This window comes from Lepisosteus platostomus, chromosome 15 (genome assembly GCF_059453375.1).
Source record: "Lepisosteus platostomus isolate fLepPlt1 chromosome 15, fLepPlt1.hap1, whole genome shotgun sequence".
Lineage (NCBI taxonomy): Eukaryota > Metazoa > Chordata > Actinopteri > Semionotiformes > Lepisosteidae > Lepisosteus > Lepisosteus platostomus.
Genome location: NC_142625.1, coordinates 25,807,028 through 25,827,082, shown reverse-complemented (window position 1 = coordinate 25,827,082; position 20,055 = coordinate 25,807,028). Strand labels below are relative to the sequence as shown.

At 55.2% G+C, this 20,055-nt stretch overlaps 1 protein-coding gene across 1 annotated transcript in view; it reads right to left on the bottom strand.

Moving 5' to 3' along the window:
• znf335 (zinc finger protein 335) overlaps window positions 1-19,592 on the bottom strand; it is a 32,642-nt gene extending 13,050 nt beyond the window's left edge. Inside the window, exons 1-21 of the mRNA XM_088608002.1 lie at window positions 19,324-19,592; window positions 17,560-17,795; window positions 16,944-17,092; window positions 16,453-16,581; window positions 15,335-15,508; window positions 14,817-14,990; window positions 14,171-14,344; window positions 13,499-13,654; window positions 12,816-13,020; window positions 12,210-12,349; window positions 11,903-12,053; window positions 11,262-11,365; window positions 10,528-10,649; window positions 5,658-5,846; window positions 4,973-5,170; window positions 3,814-4,087; window positions 3,435-3,512; window positions 1,919-3,121; window positions 970-1,116; window positions 522-677; window positions 105-375 (exon numbers count right to left, since the gene is read on the bottom strand). Coding sequence (XP_088464128.1) covers window positions 105-375; window positions 522-677; window positions 970-1,116; window positions 1,919-3,121; window positions 3,435-3,512; window positions 3,814-4,087; window positions 4,973-5,170; window positions 5,658-5,846; window positions 10,528-10,649; window positions 11,262-11,365; window positions 11,903-12,053; window positions 12,210-12,349; window positions 12,816-13,020; window positions 13,499-13,654; window positions 14,171-14,344; window positions 14,817-14,990; window positions 15,335-15,508; window positions 16,453-16,581; window positions 16,944-17,092; window positions 17,560-17,795; window positions 19,324-19,458 — 4,565 coding nt within the window. The 5' untranslated portion in view covers window positions 19,459-19,592. The remainder of the gene's footprint in view (window positions 1-104; window positions 376-521; window positions 678-969; window positions 1,117-1,918; window positions 3,122-3,434; window positions 3,513-3,813; window positions 4,088-4,972; window positions 5,171-5,657; window positions 5,847-10,527; window positions 10,650-11,261; window positions 11,366-11,902; window positions 12,054-12,209; window positions 12,350-12,815; window positions 13,021-13,498; window positions 13,655-14,170; window positions 14,345-14,816; window positions 14,991-15,334; window positions 15,509-16,452; window positions 16,582-16,943; window positions 17,093-17,559; window positions 17,796-19,323) is intronic.
• Between the last annotated feature and the right edge of the window lie 463 nt (window positions 19,593-20,055).

Sequence of the window (20,055 nt, the reverse complement as noted above, 5' to 3'; positions counted from 1 at the left end):
TATAGTGTCTTCAGAAGTGGCTACGACAAGCACTTTACAGTAGGAAAAAAAGCACACAATCAGAGGACAAGCAACTGCAGCAAATCACAATCACTGTATCTTACTTGCGGGTCATGTATTTCTTATATTTCTTTCGGAGAAACCGCTTAGAGGGGCGTCCCCGTTTTCTGGGGTAGAAGTCCACATCCTCCGATCCCGTGTTGGAGGACGGATCCTTGTTCTCTGAATCCGACTGGCTGACTCCGGGCTCCGCGCAGTTCTCGAGGCCAGAGGAGGGCGGCCCGGTCTCCAGCCCGGAGGAGCTGGCCTCCTCCGACGCCTTGGGGTCTGCGCTCCTATGGGCCACCTGGGCTGTCAGGGGATCGGCTGTCGTTACTGAAGGGGCAGACAAAGAGCAACCCCAGGGGGAGTCAGCAGGCTTACAGCCTTCAGCGCCCTGGCCAGCGAGCGATAAATGGAGAAAAGCAGAGGAACGCAATCTGGAACAGCCACACCAGGCGGGGCCGGGCAGGCAGACCCACCCGTGCCGCTGTGCGCTCCTTCGGCGTAGGGGAACTTCCTGGGACGCGTCACCTTGCGGCGCGGCCGGTCCTGCGAGGAAGAGGAGGGGGCAGTACGGAGGAGGGCAGGCTGGCGGCCCCTGCAGTCGTCCTCGGCCGGGTTGTAGTCGCTGTCGTCTGGGGAGAGACGTCTCATCAGACGGAGAGAGAGAGAGAGAGAGAGAGAGGACGCGCCCTGTAACCCGCCCGTCCCGTTTCAAAGCTCCGTGTGCAGGCCACGAGCACATACGGTCAAAACGGAATGCAATCAAGTCCGACTTTGAAACTTTCGTTCATTTCGCGGCTCCTCTCATTCAGCCCTCGAAGCAGGCTTCCGAGCTCCAGCGCGAGCCGGCCCCCCGCCTCTCCCCCCCCCCCCCCCGTGCGCTGGCGCCAGCGGGCGAAGGCGTGCGCCGGGCCTGCACTTCACCTGCGGGGTCGTCGATGGCCCCGGCATCGACGATGTCGTCGTCCTCCTCCTCCGCGGGCTCCTCCGCCTTCACCTCGCCCTGTCGGGGGGCGGGGGAGTCACAGCGCCGCGGACGCCCGCGCCCGCGCTTCTTCGGCGGCGGGGCTCCTGCGACAACACAGCCGGGGAAGATGATGGTGAACGAAGACATTAAAACATGCGTGTGTGTGTGTCAGCAATACTCCTTACTTTCCATACCCACTCAACTCTAGATCCCCGAAGGTTTCCGGACTTGCCTCTTCTACACCCCTATACCAGCATGGCAGGAACAACGACCTGCAAATGTGCTCCTCTGTCAGGGTCGCTCATCTTTCGACTCGCTGCGCGGACCACAGTGCCTGGCAGGAGGGTTAGAGCCAGGAGGAGGAGGACCGGCGCCTCTCTCACAGAGCCTGCACGTGCCTGACAAGTTACACCAAGACCCAAGAGGACCCTGGCAATGAGGCTCCACGAAAACAGGCTCCGCTGCGTGCGGAATCCTCCTGGAAAAATAACTGACCCGGGTTTCCTAGAACGTGTCCTCTTGCCAGAATCCACTCTTACTTGGGCGCTACCTCTGTTTGCAGAACTTACCACCTGCTATTCAGTGGGTGTGACTAAGGCATGTTAAGGTAAAAGGGCCTTTAACATTCTTCTCTGATGCAACAGAAGAAGCCCAGAAAGGGAACACTCTCACTGCGTGACGTGTCGATCTGATTCGGTTTCCAAGCTCTAGCACTGATTAAAAATAAATTTAAAAGTAAATAATAATATGTAACAATTTTCTACAAAAAACAGGAGAGTACATCTACAGAAGATGGTCATTCTGGCTCACTCCTACTAAGTAATCAGCGCCTTGATTGCTATATCCTGCTCTAAGCAGAGGTGCTGTTTCTCAAGACGTGCTCTGCTTTCAGAGACGGTGACCCACCGGTGTGCTTGAAGTGCCTGTCTCTCATGTGGTTGATGAGGGTGTCCTTGGAGACGCTCTTGTAGGGACACATCTTGCACTTGAACTGCTGCACCACCACCACCTCCATCATCTCCTCCAGCTCTGCCAGGTCGGGGGGCCGGTCCCTGAGCCCCACCTCGGCGGGCAGCCCCCTCGCGCGCCCCCTCTCCGTCTCCCGGCTGAGGCGGAGCGCCTGGTGCGGGACCGCTTCCCGCTCGGGGTACGCCGCGCGCCGGGGCCCTTCGGGGACGTCGCCACTGCTCTCGATGTAGTGGGAGCCCTGGGGCTGGTCGGGAAGCTGCCCGGAGCACCCCACATGCTGGGACCGCTGGGCGCTGCCGACGGCTTCGGCACTGCACCCCACGAACTGAGAGCGCTGGGGCTGGTCAGGGTGATCCACGGAGTCCTCTTCTTCCTCGTACAGGGAGTGCTGGGGCCCGTCCGAGTCGGGGACAGCGCTACACTCGATATAGCAGGAGTGCTGGGGCTGGTCGCAGTCCGGGTAGTCCTGGGCGCGCTGCGGCTGATCCGAATTGTCCACGCAGCACTCGATGTACTCGGAGTGCTGGGGCTGGTCGGGGCCGTCCACGATGCACTCCACGTACGGCTGCGAGTGCTGAGGCTGCTCCGAGTGGCCCACGCCGCAGTGGCCGTACGGAGAGCGCAGGGCCTGGTCAGAGCGGTCCACGGCGCACTCCACGTACTGGGAGTGCTGCGGCCGGCCCGGGCGGTCCGAGCTGCACTCCACGTACTGCGAATGGCGCGACTGGTTGGAGTCGTCCTCCCCGCCGCCGCACTCCGCGTACCCCCGCGAGTGCCTCGACTGCTCGGGGTCACCCGCGCTGCAGTCGACGTAGCGGGAGTGCTGGGGCTGGTCGGGGGTGTCGACCGCGCACTCCATGTACTGGGAGTGGCTGGGGTCATCTGCGCCGCACTCCATGTACCGGGAGTGCCGAGTCTGGTCGGGGTGGCTCATGTGCTCCTCGTGCTCAGGGTACCCCGAGTGCCCGGGCTGGTCAGGCTGGTCTGGGTCCATCCCCTCGTGGTCGGGCAGGCTCGTCCGCCGGCCCTCCGTCAGCTCCGACTGGTCCAGACAGGTGGAAGTCGGTCGCTCCCCCAGTGCTTCAATGGTGATGCGGCTGGACAGGGCAGAGGAGGACATCTGGGACACCATGGGGGCACCTGGCGACAGGAAGGGCGTCACGCAAAAGCACTGCCGTCAAAACAGCGTCCAGTGAAAAGCAGTTGTGAGAAATGCTCACAGCTGAACTTGGGTCTCTGCTCTCCTAAGGTTATATTCCGTTTTATTATAAAACTAAACTTAAAACTTCATCATGCAAGACACTAAAGAGTGCCAGATTAAGGCAGGGCAGCCTTACAGTACATTTACATGACAGCAGTAGTGTATAAAGTTATGTCTACTGAAACATTTAATGGTACTTTGCTGGGTAACGACTGCGAGAATGGGCTATGAGCAGGGCAGGGATATACTGACCGTCGTCCGGTCTCTGCAGAATGAGATACTGGGTGGTCTCAGCACCTCCCTCCTCTGCACTGGTCACTGTGATACAGCCTGAAGCACAGAGACATGGCGATAACATCAGGAAGAACAGCAGCCCCAGCAAACAAAGTCTCCACACGCGGGCTGCATTTCTCAGTTCTTCGCTTCTTAATTGGACCCCGGGTAAGTCGACTAGCGTTGACTAGTTAAACTGCTCGTGTTCCTGCCAAAAACTTGCAATAGTAAGTTTATTCAAATGAAATAAGATACATCACGGTGCCTGCGATTACAGTGGTAGTGGTCCCAGCCGAACTGCGGGAGACTCTTTGAGCAAAGAGAGCACAGGCTAACGGAGAGGGCCCTGATGTCTGACCGGTTATGATGTCCGGTCCGATGGTGGACTCGATGATCTTGTCGATGGCGGAGCCCAGGTCGGTAGAGGTGGAGGCCGTGGAGTCGGACACGATCATGGCGCCATCGGACACCGCGCTGGAATGCACCAGGACCTGCGCCGACTCCGACACCAGGATGGACTGCGTCACCGTGGAGACGCTGGAGACCCTGGTCGACTGGGCGACGGAGGAGGAGTCCGGGAGATGGATGACAGCTCTAACATCAGTGCTGGAGCTGGTCTCTGGGATCAACTCCTTAAAAGCACAGAAACACAGGAGTTACAGCTGGAAACTGGAATCTTTGCCCCAGACGCCCTGGCCAAATTTTCCATTGGCCTTTATCAGTCATCACTTTCTAATCATCCCCATCTATGAACCGGCTTCATCACTCTGCTCTCCTCCCCACTGAGAGCTGGAGAGTACTGGTGCATCATCCAGGCGGGTGGTATTATTTATAGTAGTTCAGGTGGGGAGCTGCGTTAGTAGGCATAGGCTGCAAAGGAACAAGTAATAGGTTTATTCCCTGCTGAGAAGAGGAGAGAGAAAACGCAACGTTTCGGCTGTGGAGCCTTGTTCGGGTGTGAGGAAACCGTTACGGAAGAACTTAAAAAGCTCACACCCGAAGAAGGCTTCTTCTCTTCTCTTTTCAGCATGGAATAAACCTATTGCTTATTATTCTTGCAGCAGAATCTGCCAGCATCATGCACGAGGCGTGGACACGAGACCGCTGTTCCTGACAGCAGCAGCTCAAGGGGAAGGGTGTGGCGTGTTCTGGCGCACTATGGCTGCCGTCGCATCATCCAGGTGGGGCTGCACACTGGTGGTGTTGGAGGGGAGACCCCATTACCTGTAAAGCGCTATGTGTGGAGTGTCCAAAAAAGCGCTATATAAGTGTAAGGAGCATTCTTGTTGGTATTGTTATTATTATTAAACATCCACTATCATCCCAAAATGTTATTTCATATTCCAAAACAGGCATACAGAAGACTCCTTACACTTCAAATTAGGAGGCACAGTCTTAGTTCTAATACTGGGAACACAAGGGAATTTTAGAGTTAAGGCCTGTGAGATTATGAATACAGACAGCTCAGACTGTCGTGTGAGATATCCCCCCCCCTGCCGGTGTCGAACCGGGCTCACCACCAGCCCCTCGGAGCTCTGTCCCACGTGGGAGTCGGACTCGGGTGCGAGGAGGGGCGGGGCCGCCGTGTCGCTGCTGTCGGCGGACATGGCTTCGGACGTCTCCATGCCCAGGCCGCTCTCCGAGGGCTGCTCCAGGCCCGAGGGCCCCGCGTCACTGCTGCTCTCCACCTCATTCTCCTCCGAGTCCATGCTGCCCTGCGGGGACACGCCGGACGGGAAGAGCTGTCACCCGGAGAACTCCCAAGCGCCCCGCGCCCTCGCCGTCTCGCACTACCACCCAGCCGTTCTCTCGCCGCTTCACCCCATCCGGGGGGAGCGGGAGCCCATCCCAGCAAGCAGCGGGGTGCGAGGCGGGGTACACCCTGGGGGGGGGGCGCCAGTCCATCACAGAGCAGACCGACACAAACATGCGCACACTCACAGCAGAGACGATTCCCCAGAAGCCAATTAACCCACCAGCATGTCGGTGGACTGTGGGAGGAAACCCACATGAACACGGGGAGAACATACGAACTCCACACAGAGAGCACCCCCCCCCCCCGGAACTGAACACCAGGCCCCAGCAATGCTCACCACTGTGACTCCCTGCCCTAACAGACAAAAAAAAAACACCTCACCAGTGCAAGACACTAAAAGGATCACTAAACGTTATTGAAATTTCTCTTCTCCAGTTATATCACACCTCTGGTAAGGGCATGTTCCTTGTTCCTTCATGTGATAAAGTGCAGAGCTCTGTAAAAAACGTAACTAAATACAGGTAGAAATGTCTCAAAGACCTAGTGGACCAGAAGGTGGCACTCCTCCTTCTGGACCTGTTTCCAAAGCAATGCCCCAGGACAGTGACCATTGAAGCTGCTGTGGAAGGTGCCATCTTTTACATGAGACGTTAAACTGTGGACCTAAAGATCTGTTCATTAAAGCTTTCAAGGCCACTGTCTTGTAAACTAAAAGTGTTAAACACAATGTCCTGGCTAAATTCTACTCTGGTTATGAACAATTTAGCTGCCTTACAGTTCCTTCTTAATTTGTGAAGATTATTGCAATTTAAACCCCTTAAATCCTTAAGGATAATTGATCCCCCAGCAGCTCCAGGACTGGAACGACACGAAACTTCAGTACGGCTAACCCGTGAAAGTAAAAAAGGGGAAGGTCTCTCCATTGGAGATTTTCACCACCTTGTGGGTTTAAAGAAAAAGAAACTAAACCCGACAAAAATAGCCATGAGTGTCGGAGTTACTTGTTACTGATACTTTCTAATTGGCTCGGGAAGGTGCTCTGTTTAGGTAGGGCTACTTTATACCAGCTTTTTAAGCGATGTCAATCCAAAAGGTCTCCTTATTTACATTAATAATCTCCGAGACCCTAATCATGCAATGATGTCTAGCACTGGTGAAAACAAAAAGGTGTGAGCCGCCTTGCGTACAGCTATTTCGTTTAATTAATCGTACAGCTGCACATTTATTTAGGGCTTAAACTCGTGTGTGGGGGAGCGGGGCTTTCTCGGGACGGTGCGTGGACCTGCGACGCGTTGTGCAGCACAGGAACATGTGTCTGAGCAGAACTGAATCGATGGGAAGACTGGGCTGTGCTTCAGGGCACCGTCTCGAAGCGTCTTTCAGACCTTCAACTGCCCAACGAGGGGGGGGGTTAGTCGAGGACACTGCTGCAGTGGTTAAACACGACCCCCCCCCCCAGAGAAAGAACGCCTGGGCGGTTCGTAAGAACCCGTCTCGACGAACAACTTTAAAAAAAAATATTTCAATCGCCCCAACACGTCCGCCTACGCCGCCGCCGCCGCCGCCGCCGCACTCTTCATCAAATCCTCTTCCTTTCTCCCCCCCTCTTTTGAAGAAGAAGAAGAAGGGGGAAAAAAAACCAAGCGCCCAGGCCTAGCTGCCCTCCCCACTGCCTGCTGCGCGCCGCCATGTTCCTTCCCCGCCCCCCCCCGCAGCCCGCTTTCCGCGCAGGCAGGTCCGCGAGCTCCTAACTGCAGCCTGAGGGACCCCGAGGGCCTCCTCGGCGCGGACAGACCGCCCAGCTACCTCCCCTGACGGAAAACAAACCCCCTCTTTCGCTCCGCGGCCGGAACCCCCGAATGTCTCCCTCACCCCTGCTTCGGTTCCGAGTCGCCTCCCTTCTGCCCTCGGCCCCTGAGACGCGAAACAGATCTGTTTCTGCTATAACCGCTCCGGCATTCTGCTCGGGCGCCATGTACCGCCTTCTCTGCCGAGGACGCCGGCCGGATCTTATTTATCAACTTCATTTTTTTATCAAAGGGGGAGGGGGGCCCCGGCGGGCACAGATTGGGCCACCCAGCGCTTGCTGTAGGCTCATGTAGGGCCAGCACCCTGACCGTCGGTCCGTAGGCGAGCGAACGGTCAGCGAAATAAATAAGTCTTCGCGTTTTGTAGGTTGTTTTTGTCACGAACCGTGGACTATTTCTTGCGGCGTAAGGCAACGGTACTGTGGCACGGGGGCGCGGAAGAATATGTTGTACGAGAAAGGCCATGGAGCTATAAACAGCTGGAGGATTATTATGAGTCGTGTTATTATACTAAGTTTTGTTTTGAATAGGAGTATCCGCTTTTCCATCACCTGTCTGTAGTAGTTATTTAGTATTGCTTTATTTTTAAAACGGGGAAGTGTCTACTCCCCCGGTAAGTACTTCACATTGGTGTTGTCTGAAAATGGTCCGAACTGGTTTCTGAGTTCTTTAACCTTCATGCCTTAAAATCCCCCCAAATCTGGCACTGAATTTCGCATTACTTTTCCCTCCCTAGCATTTACACACAGGTATTATGAGAAAACCTGGAAGTCCACTCGAGACCTAGCTATTGAGTTGGACACTTGCGTGAAAATCTGAAAACCAAACATGAAAGGTTTTGCCATTCCTGACACGATCTCTACACAGCTCTGCGTGCTTCTGATGCCACAAATCATCAGCATGATGAGAGCTGTGCTGTAGTCTGCAGAAATCCAGGGGAACCAAGCTGGAGATGCCTCATTTACTGTGTTCTCTTCTGCAATCACATTCATCTTGTTCACGTTAGCCATTCTCGCCTAGCTGGTCACTCAAAGTAACAATAGAAATTCATCTCAAGGTTACAATCAACATGGGGGGCATGGTGTCACAGGGGTTAACACTGCTGCCTTGCAGCACTGGGGCCCTGGGTTCAATTCCGGACCTGCTGTCTGTGTGGAGTTTGCATGTTCTCCCTGCCTTCATGTAGGTTTCTTCTGGGTGCCCCTGTTTTTTTTAGAAAGTAAACACTGGGGGAAGTAAAGAGAGAAGAGAGAAAATGCTGGTTCCCAATTTTTGAACCCAGCTCAGCTGCTTTCTGGCCTTGGGTGCTGCACATTGGTGGTGGTGGAGGGGAGACCCCATTACCTGTAAAGCGCTTTGAGTGGAGTGTCCAGAAAAGCGCTATATAAGTATAAGCAATTATTATTATTATTATTATTATTATTATTATTATTAACCCAACAGGCTCGACCCAAAGTGGTACCGGCTCAGACTCTCTTTGGGTCTCAGCTCACTTTCCAATGCTGTGGACGTGCCACTTGCACTTGATCTGAGCCCAAAGGCTGAGAAGCGGGACCTTAGACATGCTGGGAGGTTAACTGGCTTCTGGCAGAACTGGCCCTGGTGTGAGTGTGTCTCTGTGTGTGTGCCCTGTAATGGACTGGCGTCACGTCCAGGATGTTTCCTGCCTTGCGCCCCATTGCTTGCTGGGATAGGCTCCGGTTCGCCCACGACCCTGACTTGGATGAAACGGTTAGAAAATGGCAGGATGGATGTAGTGTAGGACAGTGTGTCTGTGCCCACAGTGCCAGGCTGCAGTGTGGAGGGCAGGAGTTTGCAGCAGGACAGTGTGTCTGTGCCCACAGTGCCAGGCTGCAGTGTGGAGGGCAGGAGTTTGCAGCAGGACAGTGTGTCTGTGCCCACAGTGCCAGTCTGCAGTGTGGAGGGCAGGAGTTTGCAGCAGGACAGTGTGTCTGTGCCCACAGTGCCAGGCTGCAGTGTGGAGGGCAGGAGTTTGCAGCAGGACAGTGTGTCTGTGCCCACAGTGCCAGGCTGCAGTGTGGAGGGCAGGAGTTTGCAGCAGGACAGTGTGTCTGTGCCCACAGTGCCAGGCTGCAGTGTGGAGGGCAGGAGTTTGCAGCAGGACAGTGTGTCTGTGCCCACAGTGCCAGTCTGCAGTGTGGAGGGTAGGAGTTTGAAGCCGTGTACGTCTGTGCCTTTTTTCTTTGTAGGCAGTTCATGTTTATTCACTTGTACAGGTTTAATTTTTGAACTAATTATGTTTACATCGGCAGCACAGTGGCATGGCTGTTACTGTTGGCACTCTCACAGCTCCTGGGATAGATTTCAGCTTGGGACATTATTAATGACTTATAATAATGGTTTGTTTGATAAAACTGGTAAAAGAGATTTCTGAACGCCTTGCATTAATACTGATGAAAATCGTGTAATAAGTAAAGTAACAGAAAATAAATCAAGAGGTCATCAGATTAGAAATGCAGTATATTTTTATTGAACTTTTAGGAGCACTGCAATAATTACAGAGAATTCTAACTTTTCTTTAAATTAATAATTTAGATTTATGTTGCTTCATGTCTTCCAGCACCTGTTCTGGTATTACAGACATTTTTAAATAGAAAGAAAAAAAAATACAGCAATCACCTTATTGTTTCATCAAAATACATCCAAAACAACAACAATAATAATACAAAAAATAACTAAATTAACACAACTCAAGACCTTTAAAATGAAAAGAACAGTTTTTTTGTTCCCGTTTGCTCCAGGCAGACGGCTCAAAGTCAATAAAATAAAAATTGATGACCGAGTCTGTTATCTTTGGAACACAAGACCAAACATTAGGAATTTAGGTATGGTTTCATAGAATATGTAAAAATGTATACATTCTTGAGCAATACCACAGGTCCTCAGAAGAATTGCAGGGTGGAAACTAAATTTTGATTTTTGAGGCCACATTATAATCACAGTCATAAATCCAAATTTGCACTCATCCCCACACACAGCACAAAAACAACATCCAGGCCAAAATGTCTCCACTTTCACAACACACTGGCTCATCTGGTAAGTGACTTACAGTACAGTAGTGTCTGAATCTGTACCTGGCTCTCTCTTGATCTTCACATGTGAAAGAGACTCTCCCCATAGCTGGGCGAGATGATCATGAACCTCAGTCGAATCATTTTGACATCATTGTGGGTCGCAGTAAACTGAGATCTTTTAGGAATCAACACAAGGGCAGTAGCATTCGTCACCTCTCAACGTGTGAGGGGCTCCTTCACAGCTGAGGGCAGTGGTGGAGGAGTCGTCTTAATTTAAATTATTACAGGTACAGGATGTAGCTCAGGTTCATCTGAAGGGTTGTTTCATTCTGGTCTATATCATGAAAATCTTTAAGGGCAGGAGGTCTCTAAAGGTGGATAGAGTGCATGAAATAATAAATTAGCCTCCCCGCAACCCGCAGGGAGCAAGTCAGGAAGTTGGGGTTTCGGGGGCGCTGGGGGCGTTGGGCTCAGACGTAGCGGCGCGAGTTATCGGGACACTTCAGGATGTCGTATTTCACGTAGCCGACCCGGTCCACCTGCCGGCGCGAGTTCATCCTCCAGTAGAACTGCTCCCGGCAGAAATAGTAGTGTCCTGGGGCAAGGAAAAAAAAAAACAAACCAACCGTCCTGCAGTTAGATCTGCTGCCCCGCTGCAAGCTCCTTTCGTACAGCATGTTACCCCCCCCTGCTGGCGGGATCATGTAATAACAGCAGACCGCTGGGCGACAGTCGCCTGCTGCTGCTCAGCATTCTGCTCATTTAAGGGCGATGCCGATTGCTGCTGATCTGTGCCTGGTGAAATGCTGAGGGCTGGAGTCGACAGAGCCCTGTGTGGCGCTGAGGGAGCGAGTTTATTTCCTCTGCAGCGACTGGCAAGCCGCCGTTTCAAAGACCAGCTGACCCCGTTTTTTCAAACACAGCAGATTACTGGACATTTCATTCTTTCTGTTAATTTTTTTGTTGTTGTTGTTGGTCCTTTGGTTGTTTTTGAAAACGGACATGTTCGTTCCTGTCCGCAATGCCTCTCTGCGCCCTGCCTTGCCTTCACTGTGATTTCACTGCACACAACGAAGGAGCTTGTACTGTACACAGCACGGCCAGAAACATTCGGAAGGAGCGACCTTTCAGCGCTCCTGAACGTCAGACAGAGTAGAGTTTTGGAAACGCGGTAGTTTCAGTCCCGCAGCGAGGCGTGGGGACTTACCGTTGTACAGGAAGACGTCGTGGGAGTCGACAGGCACGCCAGCGAAGACCAGGTCGATGAAGCGAGGGTAGCCCTTGTCGATGGTCTGGGCCTTCACGTCCAGCCTGGGGGCGAGGGCCAGGGAGTTAGACGAGCCGAGCCGCGCGTGGGCCCAGTCGGAGAGACAGCAAGAGAAACTAGCCACGGGCGGGCCAAGAGTCGGTCATCTGGTCAGCCCCACGTTTTAACCCCAGTATGCTTCCTCAAAATGTGACTCACAGATTTGCTCCAGTAACTCGCTGCTGCTCCCCAGGGGGTCGGCTATTAAACAATGTCATTTAGGTACTAGGGAACATAAGATGACCTTCAGCATTCAAAGGTGGACGCGGAAATAAAATAGACTTTAAGACATGGTGGTTGAAAGCAGGTCCTGTTCCTTTGACAGGACCTGTGCCCTGTGTCCTGTGTCCTGTGCCCTGTGCCCTGTGCCCTGTGCCCTGTGCCCTGTGCCCTATGTCCTGTGCCCTGTGCCCTCTGCCCTGTGCCCTGTGCCCTGTGCCCTGTGCCCTGTGTCCTGTGCCCTGTGCCCTCTGCCCTGTGCCCTCTGCCCTGTGCCCTGTGCCCTGTGCCCTGTGCCCTGTGTCCTGTGCCCTGGGCCTCACCTCCAGTAGCTGTCTCCGCTGAAGAGCAGCACCTTGCCCTTCCCTCGCTGCAGGGCGCCCTCCACTTTCTGCACGCTGCTGGCCAGGCCCAGCTTCTCGATGCCGCGGGGCCCCAGCACACTCTTCCCAGTGTACACCCAGAACTGGCGGGCTGCTCGGGACAGGAGGTCACAGGAGCGTGGGTCAATACACAGACACGCCGGCTCTCAGAGCGCCCCGCTTATTCCTCTCTGAGGGACGTCCCACAGACACACAGAGAACACACGTACGTCTGTAATCCACACGGGTGTGGGAACAGGCCCCGTACCTGAGAAGAAGTAGATCTTCTTGGTCAGCAGGTCCTCAAAGGCAGAGTCAATGGTGGAGGGCAATGCCGGCCACTTCTCGGAGATGGGGAACGGTCCTTTGATGGCGTTACCCTTCTGGGACAGCACTCTCCAGTACTGGCTGTGGAAGACAGACAGGCCGGGACGCCGGCGATGAGCAGAGTGTGAAACCAGGCTGCAGACTTACACACCTCTTATTTACTGTGGATCTACACCGAAGCGCTGCGGATTCGTACTGACACCTTCCCGGACAGGCGCTCCAGCGGACAGGGTGCATCTCTAGACATCTCCGTGAAAAGCCACGTCAAACACGAAGCTCTTGATTCTGAGTGAGCGTGGGGCGGATTTCTCCAATATTCATTTACGCCGTTACACTGACTGCTGTGTCAACTTTCTGCAACCTTTCCACTCTCGCCAGCTACTTAAGAGCCTTTGCAGTTTAGCCTGGTAGCAGCAGGAACCAGCTGAATCAGTCACACCGCCTACTGTACATGTGCGCCCAAGTTGTTTTCTCCTGGAAGGTGCTTCCTGTGCTGTCCTGTCCCTGGCCCGCGGGTCTGCCCTGACGGCGCCGGCGCCGCACTCACCCGTCCTTGAAGAGGTGCAGCTCCCCCTGGATTTCGGTGATGGTATCGAACTTGTCCACGTTGCAGGCGTCGGTGGAGGGGTCCACAGGGTGGGTGGTGGGCGTGGAGGTCTCGGGGGTCTTGTCGCTGGGGGTGGGGCCGGGGGCGGGGCTTGCGGTGGTCGTGCCGGGCTCGGGGGGGGTGGGATCAGGGCCGGGTCTGGATCCTGCGAGGGAAGGGAGGAAGAGTGATGTCCAGATGAAAGGCGAGGCTAGGGGTTATTCAGCAACTGCCTGTGCTTCCTATAACCTATAACCTATAACCTTTAACCCTGCATTGCTTTATTCTGCAATCATTGCGTCCTTGAAAAAGGCTGGAGCATTTATAATTCTGTTTCCTACTGGACATACTGAAAATGAAAGAACAAAGGAAGACTCCGTCTCAGTGGGGGCCGTGTGCTCAGCGCGCTCAGTTGTCTGTGTTTGTTTGTGATGCAGTGTGTTGTGCAACGGCACACCTGCCATCTTTGAAGGTCACGTGGGATGGGACATGAAGACAGCTATTTCTGAGTAAATTCTGTGTAAATGGAACTCAAAGATAAGAAAACAGTTTTTCTGAGAGCGAGCCTCTTTCTGAGGTGTCGCAGGGGCGTGCGGGCTGCGTGTCCCCTGTGGCAGCAGAGGCCAGGGAGGGCCGGGGCTCACCGTAGAGGTACTGGATGCCCTCTATGTCGTCCTGGTGCAGGGAGAAGTCCTTCACGTAGCTGTACATGGGGAACATCAGGGCCTCGCGGACGTTGGAGTGGTCCAGGCCCAGCGCGTGGCCAAACTCGTGGGCCGCCACCAGGAACAGGCTGTAGCCTGGGGGCAGGAAGAGGAAGGCAGGAGACAGGGGTCACACCTGCTGCCAGGGCCCGGGAGAGCGCGAGCCGATCGTGCCAGGCCACGGCGGACGGCCCCTCGTTTGCGTTGTGGTTTCCAGATGTGCGCACTAGGGTGTGTCAGAATCATGACCGTACCAGGAGGGCAGTAACAGGGGGGTGTGGGGGGCAGTAATTGGGGCATGCAGGGGGCAGTAATGGGGGGTGCTGGGGGCAGTAATGGGTGGAGCAGGGGGCAGTAATGGGGGGTGCTGGGGGCAGTAAGAGGGGTGCGGAGGGCACAGTAACAGGGGGGTGCAGGGGGCAGTAATGGGGGGAGCAGGGGGCAGTAAGAGAGGTGTAGAGGAGGCAGTAATGGGGGTGTGCTGGGCTGGGGGTAGTAACGGGGGGGTGGAAGGGACAGTAATGGGGTGTATAAAGGGCAGTATCGGCGGGGGGGTTCAGGGGGCAGTAGTGGGGCGTGCAGGGGGCAGGAACGGGGGAGCGCAGCTCTCACCACTGTCTGGGCAGAAGCCCCACTTCAGGTCCCGGTCGTAGTCGCTGGTCGTGGCGCACCACAGCTTGCCATCGCCCCGGCCGTCGCTGGTGCAGGAGGCGTAGCTCTTCTTCTGGAAGGTGAAGGGGAACACGCAGGGCTCTCCCTCGGAGTTTCCTCCAATCACAGCCGTGTCTATGGAGAGACAAAGACACACTTCGACAAGCGCTCCCTGAGCAGGGTCCTGCTCCCAGCCCAGCCCTGGGGGACCACATCCCCGCAGGGGGGGTAATATTGCTGAACTCAGTAAAACCTGCAGAGATGGACTCTGAAGAGAAGAGGTAATAGGTTCTAATAAATGAGCCAGTTTATCTCCCTCCAATGAAGCCAAAGCAACAGAGCCCCAGGATCTGTGTCAATACAGGTTTACACCACTAGAGGGCAGCATGGTGGCACTGCAGGGAGAACATGTACCATCACAGGCCCAGTACCTCTCTATCCAGCTGCCCTACGGGACTGTCCGGGGTTCTGTCCTGTCCATCTGGAGGCCCGATTCGTCACCCAACATGTTCAAAACCCAGATTCCAGCCCCGGAGATCCAAGAGTCAGCCTGCCCCCCTCCACCCTGCGTTAGGGGATGGCTAACGCCCCGCTCTCGCGCTCTCACCTCTGCTGGGGCAGAAGCCGTACTTCCTGTCGGTGTCGTAGCTGCCGGTGGTGGCGCACCAGCGGTACCCGTCGCTCCGGCCCTCCGTGGTGCAGCCGTCGTACGACTCGCCGTCGAACACGAAGGGGAAGACGCAGGCGGCGCCGTCGCTGTTGCCGCCGATCGTGAAGAGCACTGCGGGGGACAGCCTGCGTCAGGGCCGCGCGAGGGAGCTGTCCCGCGAGGGACACCGCGGGCTAGAGCTCGCCCGCCGTCACGCAAGAGGGTGATGTTTGCAGCACCGGCGTGCTGCAGGAGAGAACTACGCCTGGCGGGGTGGAAGACTCAGGTGACCTTAACTCCAGGCCACTGGCCGTCATGGCAGTAAAGTTCTGCACCTGAACGGCGGTCTCTGCTGGCAGCCAAGGGCCAAGAGGCAGAGATGAGGGTGTCATCTTGCATGAGAAGCTTCCGACGCTGCCCCGGCCTGGCGGGTGAAGTGTCTGTGCGCTGTCGCCCCAGGCCCGGAGGGAACTTACGCTCGCTGGGGCAGAAGCCGAACTTGTTGTCCCGGTCGTAGTCGGCGGTGGTGGCGCACCAGGGCAGGCCGTCGGAGCGCCCCTCAGTGGTGCAGCTGGAGTAGGACTCTCCCTGGAAGGTGAAGGGGAAGTGGCACAGGGCCCCCTCGGCGTTCCCGAAGCGCGTCTTCACCACTGCGTCACAGACGAGAGACAGGGCACACGGGTCAGCACACAGGGCACACGGGTCAGCGCGGCCTCACCCACACGCACGCTGCCATGTCCCGCGGTACCAGGCTGTGAATAAGACCCCCGTTCAGGCCCGGGGAGGGGGCGGGGCCAGAGAGTGGCCCTCCTTTTAGCTTCTCAGCTCCTGTATTTGACAGTGGGCACCAGATGGCAATGTACTGTTACAAATGAGCGGATGCAGAGGAACACGAATGAGAGGGCTTATTAAATATTTATCCGCTGACGCTTACAGCGCATCAGACGCGGCTGACATTGGTAACACAATCATTTCATTCCTGTCGCGGAAATCAGCCGCAAGAGCTACACAGACCTGCTTATAAGACACTACCGAGCTGCACATCTGTACCCACAGCTGCATTGTCTCTGCCTGCAGCCTCAGAGTCTGTACCCCCAGCACCAGTGTCTGATCCCCCAGTTTCAGTGTCTGTACCCCCAGCGCCAGTGTCTGATCCCCCAGTTTCAGTGTCTGTACCCCCAGCGCCAGTGTCTGATCCCCCAGTTTCAGTGTCTGTACCCCAGCGCCAGTGTCTGATCCCCCAGTTTCAGTGTCTGTACCCCAGCGCCAGTGCCTGAACCCCCAGTTTCAGTGTCTGTACCCCAGCACCAGTGTCTGATCCCCCAGTTTCAGTGTCTGTACCCCAGCCCCAGTGCCTGAACCCCCAGTTTCAGTGTCTGTACCCCAGCCCCAGTGTCTGATCCCCCAGTTTCAGTGTCTGTACCCCAGCACCAGTGTCTGATCCCCTAGTTTCAGTGTCTGTACCCCAGCCCCAGTGCCTGAACCCCCAGTTTCAGTGTCTGTACCCCAGCCCCAGTGTCTGTACCCCCAGTTTCAGTGTCTGTACCCCCAGCCCCTGTCTTGGTAAGACTCTGTCCCAGAGGTGTCCCCTCACCTGGACCAGTGCCCAGAGTCCAGAACTCGTCGTCATCAAAGTGGGCGTCTCCCTGCATGCCCTCTCCGGGCGGGTAGGCGTGGGCCAGGAGGCCATCCTTCCCGTCAAAGGGGTAGGGGTCCCCGTGATCTGGAGCACAACAGTGAGCAGCTTCTTCTTAGATCAACGGCCACAAACACAGCGACAGGCTCTGCCCACCCCCCCCAGAACGAACCAGTCTCGCCCTCCATTCTCCCAGTCAGATCCGATATTTTACACTCTTTTGCACAAAAGCAAACAAGTTCTTACTTTGCAGTTTCATTATTTCCCAGACACAGACTATAAACCGTGAGTAGAGTGTAACCCACGGCGGACAATATTCAGATGACTAGAGTAATCACTGTTTTTCTCTCCTGGTAGCTGTGGGTTTGCCGCTGTTTCTCTTTGTCAGGTGTATTATACGGAACGCGTTCACCGGGCGGGAAGGGACGTGTTCGGAAGCGGGAACGGACCTTTCTTCCCGAAGGATACCATGATGTCGGCCGTGCCGTCGTACAGGCGTGTGAAGGTCAGCGGGGTCACGTCGCTCCACACCTTGAACGCGCGGGCGAAGGCGTCGTCGATGAGAGAGGCGTCCATGTCGGGGGAGTAGTTCAGGATCCTGCCGGAGGAGAGGAGACGCTGCCGTTCAGCAGAGACCAGCGCGGCGCGAGGGGAGGGAATATCTGGCAATCCTGTTGCAATTAGGACCCTGCCTGCGGAGCTCCTCGCTTCCTCCTGTTAGCGGGCTTTTGTTTGTTGGCGCAGACAGAGGGTGATTGGCCCTCCCATCCGCCAGGGGGCAGTATTCGCCACACGCACATTACCATACTTTACTTCACGCACCCTAGCGGTACCTATCCCCGCAGTGCTTCCTGCCTTGCCTGAAGCCAGAAGGGGCAACCACAGAGCAGGGTTTTAAAGTCACCAGCCTACCTCTAAAATTTTGCATCATCCGTGCATCTGACCTATGCGCTGGTGAGTTGAGGATATCGAGGAAACCGCTTGCTCCTCCTCTCACTGCGTGCATGTTGCCCGGTAACTTGGCTGCTGTCCTCTGCACCCCCCGCGCTCCTCCCCAGCCCTCACCTGTAGGTGACGTCTTTGTGGTCCCACTTGAGGTCCCCCTCGAAGGTCTGGTAGTTGCGGATGTCGGGCACGCCGCAGCGCGGCCTCCTCATGGCGTCCAGGGTCTCCCTGTCCAGCTGGCCCGTCTCCTGCAGGCCCAGCTGCCTCTGCATCCGGCGCAGGGCCTTCTCGCTGGACACCTGCTGGTTCCCGCTGCGGTCCAGCACGTTCATATAGCCAAACTTCTGGAGGTAGTCCTGTGGGGGGTGGCGGTGGGTTAGATCGCTCTGCACAGACGCAGCAGGCCACCCGGGCTCTGCAGTTGCCCACCGACTGTCCTTCCACACAGAAAGAGCCATACGAGCACTTTTTGTTGTTTAATGTTTATCCATCCATTTGTCTGAACCCTTTTCCCAGTCTAGGACAGGGGGGACTCTGGAGCACAGGGCAGGATACAGCCCGGACAGGACCCTTGTCACAGACGCACACAGTCACACCACAGACAATTTTCCTAGAAGCTGGTTAACCTACCTATAGGTGGGCAGTTACTGCTCATAACATTTTGAAGACTTGAAGTGAATATCCGTAAATAAGAGTACTGTGTTACAGTCCTGTGCACCAGGAACACGGCACAAGTAGCGAGTAATTAGGCCCAAAAATTCCAAATGAAACCAGATAACTCTCTTCATGGTAGCTTAGCATCTGAATATCAAAATATTTTCCGTCCATAATTAAAAACAGTCACCAGGGCTGAGTCAAAATATCTGAATCAAGCTAATGTTCGGTTGCCTAAAGATTCTCTGCTAATTCTCTGCAGCAGTGCCATAAAAATTTCATTTTCTTTTCTTGCTGTGACACATAAAGCACGTAAGCGATTTCAGACTGACACTTCTCTTCCTGCAGTCCCTGCAGTTGTTGAAGCTGCTTATTAATCAGCCTCATCTGTATGAGACTTGTTGAAGCAAGGAGTTTTCTGAGGACTTTGAGAGGATCTGAAAAAGGTTTTGCCGGCCAGTAAAAATATTTTCATATGGCAGCTCCAGCACTCGAGCCAAGTGCTGTCTACCACTGACTTAAAGGCATTCATACTCAAACTCCTGCCCTCCACACTGCAGCCTGGCACTGTGGGCACAGACACACTGTCCTGCTGCAAACTCCTGCCCTCCACACTGCAGCCTGGCACTGTGGGCACAGACACACTGTCCTGCTGCAAACTCCTGCCCTCCACACTGCAGCCTGGCACTGTGGGCACAGACACACTGTCCTGCTGCAAACTCCTGCCCTCCACACTGCAGCCTGGCACTGTGGGCACAGACACACTGTCCTGCTGCAAACTCCTGCCCTCCACACTGCAGCCTGGCACTGTGGGCACAGACACACTGTCCTACACTTTGCTGCCCAGTGCTCAAAATTGTCCAGTGCTGTACAGCCCTGATGCTGGAACTGCTGAAACACCCCTTTCCTGCAGGTTATAGGTATCTTCATCAACACTTCCTGTAATAACGGAATGAATGACGTAATGAACTGCTTGTTTGGGATGGAAGCTGGAAGACCCTGCTGCTCTCCAGGAGCAGGATGGAGACCTGTTGCTCGACAGCAGCTTTGCAATCAAGCTCCATCACTCTTTAACCACCCAACCACTCGAACCCAGCCTGCTCTGCAGGCGGGCCATGGGAACTCCACGAGCCCGCTGTGCTTCGCCTCAGTGACCTGGGAGCCTCGTGCTGTGATGTGAGCTGTCTGAGTGCAGGGCTGCGTGCCGGTGCGAAGGAGAGGGTTACTCACATTGGCGAACTCCTTGTTGGTCATGTTCTTCAGCGTGTCCCCGGGGAAGACCACCGAGACGGACTTGAGGGGGAGACAGAGCCCACCCAGGGCACACAGCCCCAGGGTGAGGACAGCCAGGACGCAGGGTCTCATCCTGAGAGCACAGACAGGCTTGAGCTGCTTTCTGCTGAGGAATCAAAGCCTGGCGACTCTGAAGCTCCTGCTGGAGAGTGGATGTGTTCTGCTCTGGGACCTGCAAGGCGCTTATATGTACCTTGAGCCCCGGATGTTTTAGTTGAGTCACTCACAGCCAGCCCCTCTTCCTCCTCCTTCTCTGCTTGCACAACAGTCTGCATTACAGCACACCCACTTGCAGGGGAAAACACACACGCGTATCAAAACAAGCCTTTGCCATGGCTTCAGCAAGGGGAGGGTCTGTGCTGCCTTTGTGTTTTCATCAGTGTTCTTGCCTTATTTGGTGTGGTCCCTGCAGCTCCCAGGTCCCTGAGCGCTGTGTGCTGGAGAGGACCGAGCCCTTCTGCTGGGAGAGCTGGGAACCACTGGCCCCCCAGGCCCCGGTGTCCAAGAACGAATGGCAAGCACACCCCAGAAGTTGTTGGGGTGTCGCCTTCACTGACAGCACAACCCATTTGCTCCGTGGCAAATTGGGTAATTCTTCCTCAGACTCAAAATCAAATCTTCTCAAAAGCGTCATTTCTGACACAGTGAGTGGGATTTGTTGGCAGGGGG